This window comes from Pungitius pungitius, chromosome 6, assembly GCF_949316345.1.
Source record: "Pungitius pungitius chromosome 6, fPunPun2.1, whole genome shotgun sequence".
Classification (NCBI taxonomy): domain Eukaryota; kingdom Metazoa; phylum Chordata; class Actinopteri; order Perciformes; family Gasterosteidae; genus Pungitius; species Pungitius pungitius.
Window position 1 is genome coordinate 6,051,377 of NC_084905.1, and position 13,633 is coordinate 6,065,009.

The window sequence follows — 13,633 nt, forward strand, 5'->3', positions numbered from 1 at the left end:
AGGTCGGGCTAGCTCATCCTCCTAAACCATGGAGAACCGTGAGCCCATCGATACACTTCAGATAATATACATCACGAGGGACAGCTTTTGTCACCGGTAGTGTTGTCGTAGATTGTTAAATTGTAACTGTTCATTAAGGTGACTTTTGACTTTCAAAAGCACAGTTGTTCACGTTGGGAAAACCTGGCAACCCACCGGGGCTTCAGCCTTCACACGCACTCTGCAGTCAGCCAGCAGGGGGCGCTGTTTACCGTCAGGATCCCAGACTGTAAGAGGAGTGGCACAGGAAATACTTAAATCACTCTGTAATTTAAAATGTGACGACCTGCTGTCATAATATTTTTTTTAATTACAGCTATAGCAGTGTGGCATAGCTGCGGGTGAATATTTAGAAATATAAATAGCTGTGTTACAGCCCCCATAGCTTTATTTAAGGTTAAATGCCATGGGGGACCTTTTGGGGGGCTCTCATCTCCATCTAACCTTTTTATGAACTGTGATCAAACTGGGTGACGTGTATCTAAAGAAAAGTAGTCTGTGCTCAAACAATCAGGAGCCAAGTTGTACGCTGTTATGGTGTAGGACTTTACTTTCAGTTGCTGTAAATGCTGTTAATCTAAAGCCCCTCGAGACAAACATTTATACGAAAATATGATTTAACTTAAAAATATAATGGAAATACTCCCTCTATCATTATCTCTTATGACCTAAGGGACTGATCCTCTACAAGACTGTCAAAATCTAAACGCAATCTCGCAAAGTCAGGTTTGAGTGTTTTATTGGCACGTATGACTCACCGTTTAAAAAAATAAAAAAGTTAATGGTAGGAGAATCAATGCGTTCATGCATCATTCATTGAGACACACAATTACAAACAAAAATAAACTGTTTTCAGGCAACAGTGATGAGTTGGCAACTTCATTGAGGACTGCATTTATATAAAATCACACAGATATATAAAAACGCAAAAGTACTGACATTCTGCTCACAAACCGGTTCGCTGACTCATCGACCATTAAGCTCATATTTAAGAATGGGTTAAATACGTTTTATTTTAAACCGATGAGATGCTCTAGGAGTCTTCTAAAGATGACCACGGCGGTGAAGAAAACACCTTCACTGTGTGCCTGATGTCTTAACACCCTTTTGGTGGGTGTACCTTCATAAAATCATGATGAGAGTATTTGAGTGTGCAAACACTAGTTTCAACGTTGGCCTCATTATCAGCCTTTTATGAACAATTCAGTCACGCCCGGTGACAGCAGTGTTAAATCGGACTTACATCGCGGGGAATAGGAAGATGACATCGTGAGCATCCTGAAACCAGAAAAAAAAAGGACACGAGACAAAAAGAAAGAAACTGAGGTCAGCTGACATGGCTCGGTTAAGTTTCCAGTATGTGTAGAAATTCAAATCAAAATCCAAAATAAAATAAAAAATACTTCACAACAACGACATCTTATAAGTCTGGGCTAGATCACAGCAAAATACTCAAGTAAAGAAGAGAAGACCCCACTGCAGCAAAGGGATTTTTGTGGAACACAATGACGCAAGAAGGATGCCATTTTAATACACAATTCTATTTAAATGTATAGGTTAAGTGCTTTGCCAGATAACATTAGTAAAACGATTTGTATATTAAAAAAAATGAACTCAACTATTTCAAAGAAAAGCTAATGCTTATTTGGGGAGATATTCAATAATCAAATGTCACATAATGTTGAGTGAGTTGAGGATGAATCATTTCACTTAAACAGTTTAATAAGTTCAGGAGCTTTTTCGTAATGCAGACCTTGAAATTATACCTTCATATTAAGAAACACAAAAATCACTCTAGTCGTTTCAGATTATTACTTTTATATTTAAATACACTTGATAGGCAAGGACGCTTAAGTGCACTTACAAACAAAAAGGACTGAGGACCGAGAGCCCTAGGTTTTAGAATCCAACCATACGAACTAATGATGGTCTTTTGAATCACCTCTTCACTCTCATCATCAGTGGTTTCCTTCATGTCGGTCATGATGGCGATAAACTTCCTTGAGGAAGGCGCTTCTGTACTACGCCGCAGCGTATTAGTGGGAAACATTTCAGAAAAGTGGCGCGGAGATGATCGCTGCTTTTGTTGATGGACGATCGGCTCCAAAGGCTTCAAGAAAAACGAAATCCAGTAGAGTTTGTTTTTGTCGACGATGGCGGACCTTTTCCATCACCTGAGATTTCTTTAAGATTTGGTCATTTGATGGATAAGTGTTTTCTGAAATGTAATTTAAAGTCTCTACAGTTATTATAATAATCAAACAGTGCATCGATAAACGTCAGCTCATCCATGCTCAGTGGGTGGGGTTGACTGTGGAACAGGGTGTAGCTGTAATGAAGTCAGGTAGAAACCAGTGTTTGTGTGCCATAACTCATAACGTCAAGTCTGAACTCGCATACAGCTGGTTACAATGAAGTAGGTAAAACCACACAGAGGGATCACAGCAGGAAGTTCATGACCGAGTCCACGCGGCCTGATGTCCAAAACAAAGAAGATCTAACGCAAAGCAGCTTCACAATCTTTGGACAGCTTCAGAAAAAGAAAATACATGACACCAACAGAGCTATAATGGCTACACGAAGACGAGAAGCTAACGAGTCGACTAAATAAAATTTTTTAAAAAAGATGACATGAATGACCTTCATTTTGACCTTCAAGGGTGCGATTCTGTTGCAGGGATCTTGCAGTAGACATGGTCCGTGCAATCGGCACAATAATTAATTCACAGCAATTTCCAAATCAGGAATGAACGAGGGTAGGCACCCCTACTTGTAAAAGTATCCCTTTCTTCTTTGAGAAACTCCAGTACCCAGAACTCTGTTCAACAGATCCTCGTGGAAGGCCATTATCCAGTGACCGTTTGAATAGCGAAGAATAATCACGTTGACAATAATAAATAAATATGGAGAGGTTCCAAAGAACAAAAAGCAGCTGAGGTGGCAGCACCCTGCTGGAAAAGAGATATAAAAACAGGTGAAGGAATGGATGGAGAGATGATGTCACCATGGGGTCTGAAAAAGGTGGCTGGCGTGTCCTTGTCTGTCCTCAGCAGGACACACGCCGCCACAGAGATTCAACGCTTGGTTGTTCATGTCATTGTTTTATGTATTCTTTAAAGGGCATTATGTGCCCCCCCCCCCCCCCCTACAACTGGCAGCAGCTCCGCATGGAGGAAGCTATTGTCCCCCTCAGCCGTTGTACTGCTGCTGGTAGCGGCGGTTGAGCTCGCGCAGCTCCTTCTCTCGCACGCGGCGCGCTTTGTTGGACTTGGTGGAGCGGCTGGAGCGGGTGGACTGCGCCGACTTGGTGCTGTGGCAGCGCGAGGACGCCCGCTTCAGCAGGTTCTGGGAGATGCAGCGCTGCAGGTTCTTCATGGACGAGGAGGCGGCCATGCTGACCACCCATGGGTGCTTGATGGCCTGGCCCGCTGTGAGCCGCTCGCTGGGGTCCACCGTCAGAATCCGCTCCACAAAGTCCTTGGCCAGGTTGGACACGCTGGGCCACGGCTGGAGGCAGGAGACAGAACTTTCATTAAGACACTTTGGGTGGTGGTATGCTGAATATAGCATTTTTGATGGCCATGGTCTTTTCATTCAGTGGACATTTCCAGTCAGTCAATCAAACGTGAACATCTACACATTGTTTTTACATAGTGTTGAGTTTTTTTGTATGCATGTTTCAACATCACGCTTGGGTACATACGGGTGTTAAAACTACTACCTTTTATTAGATGAAAAGGACTTGTGAGCAAAGGTGTTGCAGTTCAGTCTATTGGACACTAGGTGGCAGCAGAGAGATACTGAACTAAACAGCTAAAGAAAAGGAGTTTGATTTATTTCACTCAATGTGATAAGAAAAAGAAATGTTAGAATCATTCAATCTACTTTATTCATTGTATACATATTTCCAAAATGAGTCACGCTCTTCCGTAGTACCAGCGGATACACATTCTTTTATTTGGTGGAAAGACATGTTTTAACTATTTACCATTTGTATTATTTATGTTACAATTTGTAACTTTTATGAGCCAATATAGTCTCTTAACATGTTCAGCATTTTGTTTTTATTTAGATTAATCATTTAAATTATTCTTTGTTAAATTGAAAGACATTTTATTTATTTGGAGTAACTTACTAAACTGTTTCAGCTATACGAATGCTTTCAAGTGGCTAACAAATTTTTAAAAAGCTAAGGAAGAACTTTGCGAGAAAGCAATCAAATAACGCTGGAAACAATGCAGGATCAAAAAATCTAATTGAAATTTGCGTGCATTTTGGTTGAAATGGCAGCACGACCTTGCTTACAAGAAAGCTCCATAAACGTACAAAGCTGCTGTAATCACGTGTTTGTATTATAAAACTGAGTCAATGGACTACGTAATGTAAAGTGAAAAAGTACTGTAGCTCGTAAAATCGAACCCAGAGAATGGGCCCCCTCTGCTGTCGTCCCTTTGGACATTTCTGCGTCCTTCAGCTTGTTGTTTAGTTTTAGGTCTCCCTCTCTACGGTTTGCTTTCAGTCACACTGCTCGCTGAGCACGTTTTTTTTTACCGCTGTGGGTCGCTGTTCCAAACCAACCAGGTCTGCTGGAGGCTCGGCACCAAACACCCCCCGGACAGAGCTATCGGTCAGCGGCTGAACACGAAGGAGCATTTGGTTGCAATAGAGACAGGTTTCTATCGGAAGCTCAAGAGCCAAACCAGAGGTCAAAGAACAAGGACCCGTGGACTTGTGTCCAGAAAACTCAAATCCTAATGAATGCTAATATAGCAACGGTTTCCCCATTTGAACATAAATTGTTGAAATTTGTCAATATAACGAGGTCAGTGTGTCTGACGTATTGTGTGTGTCCCTGTGAGCCACGCCATTCCGCCTTCTCAGAAATGATCTTATATAAAAAGAAATATAAATCCATTTGCCCGTCGCAGAGTTCCACTCTGGGCCGAGGCAAGCGAGAGGATGTAAACACTTATTAAATATTACAAAACTGCTCACTGCTGTTATTTACGCTGGAGGGGCTGTGTGTGAGGCAAACATTAACCGGGGGCCCCTTTTGTCAAAGCTCACCGGCAACGTAAACATCCCACGCCGTGGAACAAAGCAGCGCGCCGCTCAGCATTCTTACAACTAGATGCACGGATCGGGCACAAGTTATTACGCACGGATACACACACTTTAGAGGAAGCTCGTGTTGACTTAAGAGAGGACAAACACACGCGAGCGAGCACGCCAAAGGTAAGAGGAAAAAAGGAACAAGAGACATATGTGGACGCGGGGTGCCTAATGACGAGAGGGGAGTTGGAGAATGTGTGAGAGACGAACCCTGTCGCCTTGCAGCAAAAAGCTAAACTTCTCAGAAATCTGTTGACAGGGCCTCATGCGGCGCGAGGAATGCGTTCCAAATATGGGTGAAGTTGGAGCTCCTCACCTCTCCCGAGAAGCTGTACTTCCCCTTGAGGATCTGCCGGTAGAGCCTCATGCGGTTGTCGTCCTCAAAGGGCATGGTTCCACTCAGCAGGATGTACGAGATCACCCCCAGCGCCCACATGTCCACGGCGTTGGTGTAGGGCTTCCTCACCAGGATCTCGGGGGCGATGTACTCCGGCGTGCCGCAGGTGGTCTTCATCAGACACTCGTCCCCCTTCTTCCTGCTGCTGGCCAGGCCGAAGTCGGTGATGATGATCTTGGAGTCGGACCCGGGGTGGTAGTAGAGCAGGTTCTCCGGCTTCAGGTCCCGGTGGGTGATGCCCAGGGTGTGCAGGTACTTGACGCCGTCCAGCACCATCTGCAGCACGCGCGTGGCGTCCCGCTCGGTGAAGGAGCCGCGGGCGATGATGCGGTCGAAGAGCTCCCCGCCGGTGGCCAGCTCCATCACCATGTAGACGCGCTCGGCCGTCTCGAACACCTCCATCAGCTGGATTATGTTGGTGTGGCGGACGCGCCGCAGGACGCACAGCTCAGACTCGCACACCTCCCTCCCCTCCCGGTAGCGGGTCTCGATCATCTTGATGGCGTACGGCTGCCGCGTGCTCTTGTGCTCCACGCGGACCACCCGGCTGAAGCTGCCGCGGCCGATCAGCGCTTTGATGTTGTACTTGGCGGTGACCCGGGGGTCAAACTTGGCTCGATATTTTGCCACCTTCTTCCGCTGAGGGTCCGACGGCTCGGACGGGTCCTTTGGGGGCTGCGCGGAAGCAGCGGGGGTGGCGGCTTGGGCCTGCGCCTGCAACGGGGAGCCGCCGCCCGTCTTGCTCCTGGTGCCGTCGCCCCGTATGAAGTGCTTATAGATATCTGTCTGAGGGGGATCCACCTGAAAAAAACAACAGAGCTCACCACAAATCACAGGGCAGAGAAAGTATTCAATGAATTAACTCTAAATACATCAATGTACATATTTTTTGTCTATAATTTGTTTAGCCCAACCAAGCCTTCTAAGGCTCGGACAGATATTTGGCTGATCGTCATTGTCTTTTACACAAATGATCTCAAAACAGATGCTAACATGCTTCCTGTGGCCAAGACACACAGTGAGTGGGACTCTTTGCCTGCTGCCAGGGCACTGGTGGATAAACTATGTAAATGCTGTTGAGATTTTCTGATTTTTGAGGTCTGTACACCTCTAACACAGAGAAGTTCTATCAGAGAGAAGGAAAGCATGTGTACAGCCAATATATACAAAACTAGTCAACAACAATTGAGAGAATAGGCAGGAAAAAGTCCATTTATTTATTCATATTAGTAATTTATCTTTTGATAAATAGTTACTTGTTTGGCTCCTTTAATAAATAAAGTAGGCAATCATTTTCTACGTTCAGCTTCTCAAAACATATTGCTGCCTTTGGACATAACAAAAAAATGTCATGGGGGTTGTGCACATACTGAGCCACTACTCGTGTTACCGATAGCAACAGCATCAGGGCCAGTATCAGTCAACCCACTGACCTTTTTGACCAGGTCCAACTGAACGTCCCCTGGAGGCTCAGGGAGGACCTTGCTGTTCCTGCACCCCATCACATCAGCCTGGGCCACTGCTCAGCCAGCCACACAGGCCACCAGGAGACCCGCCTCATCCCAGCAACAGCTGATCCAACACACTCTGCCTGGGTACGGCCTGGATGTTGGATGCCCAGAGGGTTCATGAATAAAGCTGATCACGCCCAGTCGAGTCCCCCACGAGGCGGCATCGGCAGTCGCACTTCACCAACGCACCCGATACCCCCGGCTGAGTCCGGTTTCAAAGGGTTTGGGGCTCCGAGCGCGGTTTGCGTGTCTCTGTTCCAGGCTGCAAGGGGCCCCTGGAAGGACCTACCAGGGCCCCATCCCAGATGTCTTAGGGTGTCAGGGAGCGACAGAGATTCTACAAAGCAGCTTTAGGTCTGGTTGCCTTTAGGAAAAGCCGGGATCCATTTTTTTCCCCCTGGAGGAGGCGTTGTGGGGGCTGTAATGTCAGCAGCGGTCTTGCTACAGATAAAGCAGCTCCGCTGGAGAACAGCAGAGGGACGCTCTGAAACACAGAAAATAATGATAATGATTGTCGTCAGGCTCACACTGGGGTATTAAGGCCCAATACTGACAGGGCAAAGAGGGAGCTGAATAAAATCCAAGGGCCAATCCCAAAGAGGCAGATACCCAATCCCAAACACATTGATAAGCAGTCGCACAAGGGTTTCGTGTAGTAACGTTAGTTGTGTGATGAGGCCATATTGTAAAAGCTGTCGGCCAAAATATGTTTACAGCCATTCAGACGTGTGCTGAGAGGGCCAGAAAAATAAAAGCTTTGCCATTGTAAGAATGGTCACTTATATCCAGGTATCAATAGCGTTTTTTAAATATTGATAACAGCCGTCAGGGCAAAACTTTTTTTTTCAAGTTCTTTATTACCCCAGGTACAGCAGGACATTGACGGGAAAGCCCTCCACTTTAGACGTTAAAGGACTCGGGACACCGCACTTTCACCAGAAAGATGCATTTAAGTTTTGGTAAATTATGAGGAAAAAAAAGTCCAGGCCCTACTCATGTCAATGTTTTTCTCTGCAGAAGAGACCCCATTGAAGCGTTATTTCCGGTAGGACATTCCTCACAGACCCCCACTGCTGACCCCGACAGCACGAGCCTAAAAGCGGCTGACCCTCCTCACCTCGTTAGTGGTCCGAGAGCTCGCGGTGTGTGCGCATGCTAACCGAGCTAGCCTGCTAGCAGCAGGGCAGGACTCCCAACTTTGGCCAAATCCAGCCTCCTCACCCCACTCTCACTCAGCCGCGCGCTCCGGTTTCACCTCGAAGTTTCACAACTTTATTCCCCAAGTCGAGCAAGTGAAATCCGCCGCTTCACCTGTCGGCGACGCGTCGCGTCACTTTCCCGGTGTGTCATTGAGGCTCTTTGTAGAAACATGAAAAAGGATTTTTTTTTTCTCCCACCCCGTCGGTCGCTTTTCTGGCGATGTTTTTTCGCCCCAAGACCACCGTCTCACATCCACAGACAAGTGGAAAGACGCACACAAACGGGTTCCGGTGTGTGTTTTCAAAATTAAACGAGAGACAAGAGAGCTTTGCAGTGATTTAAGTAAGCCCCAAAATACGAGGGGTGTTTTTACGATCCTTCAATGTATTCAAGGGCCCTCAGTCTTGAGCCAATCACCGTACATCAGTTACCATCACCAAAAAACATATATATAGTAAGCCCTATATACTGTATATATATACGGTATATACACACACACACACAAACACACACAGACACTTCTAGTGCTTTTAATTTGGAGGCACAACCTTTTAACTTCCTGTATATTTTTGTCGGTCGGTTTCTCAAACGGCGGAGCTCCTCTTCCACCCAACTTCTTTTGTAGAGACGGGACGACCTCCCTCAGCTTGTTTCGACCCTATTAAGTCCCCACCGTCACTTCCTGGATACGGGGAGAAGTGCTGACTTATCTAAGTACTAACATGTCCGCAGGGCGTGTTACCAGCTCAGATTATACTACAGCGGCACTGTTTATATATAAATTATATATTAAAAAAAACTCATTATATAAATATATTTATATATTTATTATATAATTTATATATATATGAATGGTACGGAAATAAACGGAGCTAAATCTAGTGTTGTTATTCCTCAGGTGGTGGGGTCCCACTGGGACACCCTCGGGGACCCTTGGTTCTCCGCAGACCTCTTTTGGAATCAACCGTCCAAGTTCATCCGCAGCAGAGAATCAGATGCATCCTGCATTTCTTTAAACCCTGCATGCAGAAAAGCCAACTTCAATTCACTGTCTAAATGCACCTTCGATGCGGGACTCAATCACGTGTTTCACAAATCGTCTGTGCGTGCACCTTTCATTTTGAATCCGTCTTTTGTGTAAGTACCCCTTCACAGAAGAGGACAGTGGTTCCTGTAGCCTTGGATGCGCACTGTAGTGGTGTTTCACAACATGTCCTCTTGGTGTCACTATACCCATAAAAGTCACTTTTAAAGGCCTTCTGAAAATATAAGGCTATTATCTGAAGTCATTTTGTTAGGCTGGCTTTTCCCCAACACTCGGGCCCTCCACCATGCTTGTAAAAAACACACACACAACAAACTGCGTGATATGAGTGGCATTCAGCTTCACCCTGCCTGTTCATAAGCAGCGTACTAAAGAACGCTCGGCCTCGACTTCAATACACATGTGAGGTGATGAAGTGTGCTGGACTCCGACCATGACTCTCGGGCCGGCTTCTTTGAGAGACACTGCAGTATTGCGGAGCAGCATTTGAAGAAAAAAAAAGTAGATGGAATTAGGAAGAGGAATAAAAAAAAAGAACCTTTCCCGAAGGAGAGTCGGCAAGACAGTAAAAGTCATCTTATGACGCCAATAAAAAGCTCCTTGAATTGGATTGAGGGAGTGAAAATGAGTGGGATTGGAGAGTGGTGGGGTGACAAAAGAAACAACGGATGACAGATGGTGGGTACCCAACAGAAATATAGGGAGAACGGAAGGGAGGGAGGGAGGGATGAGGGGAGGGACGAAAGGGTGAGGCGGCAGAGAGTAATCAAAATGGAATAGACGACGAAGCGATGCAGAGGAGGAAAAGAAGACACAATACCGCCAATGAGACCGGAGGAAAACGTCGCAGAGCGTCCCTTGGGGCCCTTGCTAGGTCAGGGCCCCTCCGGCTCTGAATACCACATCGTCATCCCAGTGATTGATCACCGCTTCGTCATACTCGGATTTGGACGCTTTGTCTGAGCGCTCTGCTCCCGTTGACACTTCCTTCTGCGTCTCAACTTCTCCAGCTCAGCTCTCGGTTTCACACCCTCTCATGTCCCCCCCCCCCCCCCCCCCTCCCTCCCCTCCCTTCTCCACAAAAGGTCAATATCATCTATTAGATCCAGATTTGCTGACTCCTGTATTATTTATCCATACAGAGGAAGAGGAACCGGCTCTATTAAAAGCGCAATTGACTCAGTCTGAGTCTCGGGCACCATTAATATCTCCTTAATGGATATTTCCATCATTGTCAGATGGTGAAACATCTACGAGGCAGGTGTGTACACACCTGGAACACCAGAAGAACTTACCTCCATCGTACAGCTGATGATCGGGCAAGTCACTGCTCCTGCTCATTCTCCTCAGATTGTCCTCAAACCTTCAAATACAAGGGCACTCACCGTCGTGCAGCATCTGACTGGGTAGATTTCACTTTCGATTTGTCGAACCAGCACCATCACGACAGTGGAATGAAAAAAGAGAAGCCAATGCACTAAAAGACAAGGAGTTCTGCTGAAAACGGCTGGCCAGCTAATGTTGCTGAAACAACGCTAATGAAAGTCAGAGTGACCCAAAGCTAAAACGATGGGAACCTCCCGGCCTGCAGGTAAAGCCAAGGTTAAATTCTGTTAAACTTGCACTTGCATACATCAGATAGTATGGAAGTCCTGAACTGATTTATTCCCTCAGTAAACATTCTAAACATAAACTCTATCTCTGTTTTCAAATCTTGTTCAATGCAGCGTGTGTGTGTTTAATACCATTTAGAGGGCACCATCTAGGGATAACTTGAGATTGATGGGTCGCTGAAACAGAGCCACAAGGTGTGTGTATCACAACGTTACTCCTCTGCCGTCCAAATTCTGTTCACTTGTTATGAAAATCAAGACGTGGACCTCGAAATGTCAAATCAAAGGCTTTGAAACCGCAGCCCGGGTTTATACCTTTAATACTTCTCAGCATTTCTAAATAGAGGTACCTTACAGAGGTAGATATAACGCCACAACACATGAGAACAGATTGAGAATGATATCTAAGTTGATCATAGAATAATATGAATTGGAAAATGGTGCTAAACTGCATGATGAAAATGTCAAATGAAGAAGATGGAGAAGGAAAGACTGACAGGAGATGGAGTCGTAAACCGACAGTTAAGATTGAAGACTGAAGGACAGATGGGCAAATAGACCAGCTAACAGAGTGACAGGACAGACAGAGCGACTGTGACAAATGCAAGCCAGTTTGGAACAACTTCTGTCCAATGACTGCGCTGGAAAGGGAAAAGACCGGCAGAGGTGAGACAGCACTACTTTTGATACTCTTAAATGAAAGACACAAGTTACCCCAGTTAAACTTAAGGCTTGAAAAAAACCCCACTTTGGTAGAAGTGAATGAGGAAGTACATTTTTGATTAAGAACTTAAGAACCCCTGGTGGTTAGATGTTAATTCATTAGCTCGCAGCTTAGGAGACAGGAAGCAGGCACAGAGGGATCTACCGGCAGACAGAGATAAATAGAGCAGACGCAGCTGGGGAGAAGGACCACCATAACTCAGGTGCATTTACTCCACTCGCTGCTTCAACGTCCAACATTTCGTGTAATTAAGAGCAATTTGATTCCTTATTGCATAGTGTTGCTCTGGCTCAGCCATGTTATTCTTTATAGGAGTTTGTGCTTGACTTGGTAGATAAAGTTTGAGAGTTTTTGGCAATCCTTGAAATACTTAAAAGACAGCAATGAGAAAATAAACACCATGAGGTCAGACATGACCGGATGTTCTGAACGTCCCTCCACCATCACTAGTTCTCTCTACTTATTGTTTCCCAGCAACCCACCGAGTTCAATCATCTGACTCACTGTTATTCACAGAGGTTACGTTAAATCTTAAAGCGTCAAAAGGAATCTATTTTGGAACTCTTGAAGTTCAGTTCTAAGTGATCTTAGTCTTGCTGTCCCCTATCAGCAAAATTGAATGGAAATAGATGGCAAGTGGGAGTAGGTGGAAAATGCAGTACGCCGTGCAAAGGGTCATAGCAATAAACTTCCTTTTAAATTTAAAAATAAACCTTTGCTAAATCAATTTTCAGTGAATAGTAAGAGGGGCAAAATGATGCACAACACATAAAAGAGTTGTCGGCAGCAGTACCCAATGGAGTCTCCTGCACACAGTGCACCCGATGGCTTGTGATTTTTTTTATGGAGGCTGGTGAAAGCAGCATAGAGGGAACAATTTGGACAGTAGTGCACACCAGATCAATGCCAGTACTGAAATCATTAAACATTCCAACGTTAGTATTCAGCTCAAGTGGCTCTTAAAAATGATAAAGTTCAGATCTTGAAGTACATCTTCATACAACACTCACACTGCACCACAACGCCCATGCATTGGCAGAGTTATGGCCCTACTCTCCATACTGCTGTGAAGTGATCCCTTGCTAGTCATGGCGAATAAGAGGTTGGATAACTCCTCGAAGATATGAACATAGGAAGAGATGGTTTGAGAGAAAACTGTGGGCCGTGAGGTCAATGTTGGATTAGAGAATGATTATTTAATTTGTTTGGGATTGGTTTCTCGTTGCAGTGAAGTCGTTAAGTCACCCCTGTCTCGGAGAATGTAGAAATTCAAATGTGCTGAAGTTTGATTGGAATTGATGCCACCGGAGTGAAGAAATGACAGCACGGGTGCATGATCTCATTACCGGGTGGAAATTAAACTTGGAAGAAGCAGTTCTGAACAATCTGTACTCATACCTGGTGGTAATACAACTCAAGTGTAAAGATGTGAAGATCTTGAAAAAATGGCAAAAGGTTAAACCTCCCTTAAAGCTACAGCGAGAACCTTTCATCTTGCGCTGACTTTGCCCGAGAAAATGGCTGTTTATGTGTTTATGTGCCTGTGACTGAGAGGGAGGGGCAGCGAGATGGGTTCTAAGCAAACCTTTAGGACCCAAGGCTACTCCACCAGGCTGAGAAGCCAGTGTAAAGCCTGTTTTGGGTGATGTGTCTTAGTGTATTCCAGTCTACATAGCAAAGAGAGTGGATGATTTGTAAGCTCGAGTGGCCTCTTAGAACGTATAAGAATTGCATTGTACGGAGTTAAAACGGACACATGACAGTAAATATCTTGAATCTTGAATCGCGTAGTCAAGGATTTGACTAGGGCCACTAAGGCATCGTCTGAGACGGCCTCCGTTCCAAATGAGAATGTATATAGGCACCATTTGGTGAGGTATTCGTCGTTGAGGTCCAGGAATAAAACACTGACATACGAACTCATTCACACTGCTCACTGCTTTTGTTAAATTGCTGGCTGCTATTACGAAATCGACCTAATATCCCACGGCG

General features: G+C 45.3%; 1 protein-coding gene across 1 annotated transcript; it reads right to left on the reverse strand.

The window, feature by feature from the left end:
• Positions 1-3,172: 3,172 nt before the first annotated feature.
• Positions 3,173-8,552, reverse strand: pskh1 (protein serine kinase H1). Its single transcript, XM_037452236.2, has 4 exons — positions 8,177-8,552; positions 6,982-7,543; positions 5,468-6,349; positions 3,173-3,546 (listed from the first exon to the last, which is right to left on the reverse strand). Exons 2-4 carry the CDS (start codon positions 7,048-7,050, stop codon positions 3,229-3,231), a joined length of 1,269 nt encoding a protein of 422 aa, XP_037308133.2. The 5' UTR covers positions 7,051-7,543; positions 8,177-8,552; the 3' UTR covers positions 3,173-3,228.
• Between the last annotated feature and the right edge of the window lie 5,081 nt (positions 8,553-13,633).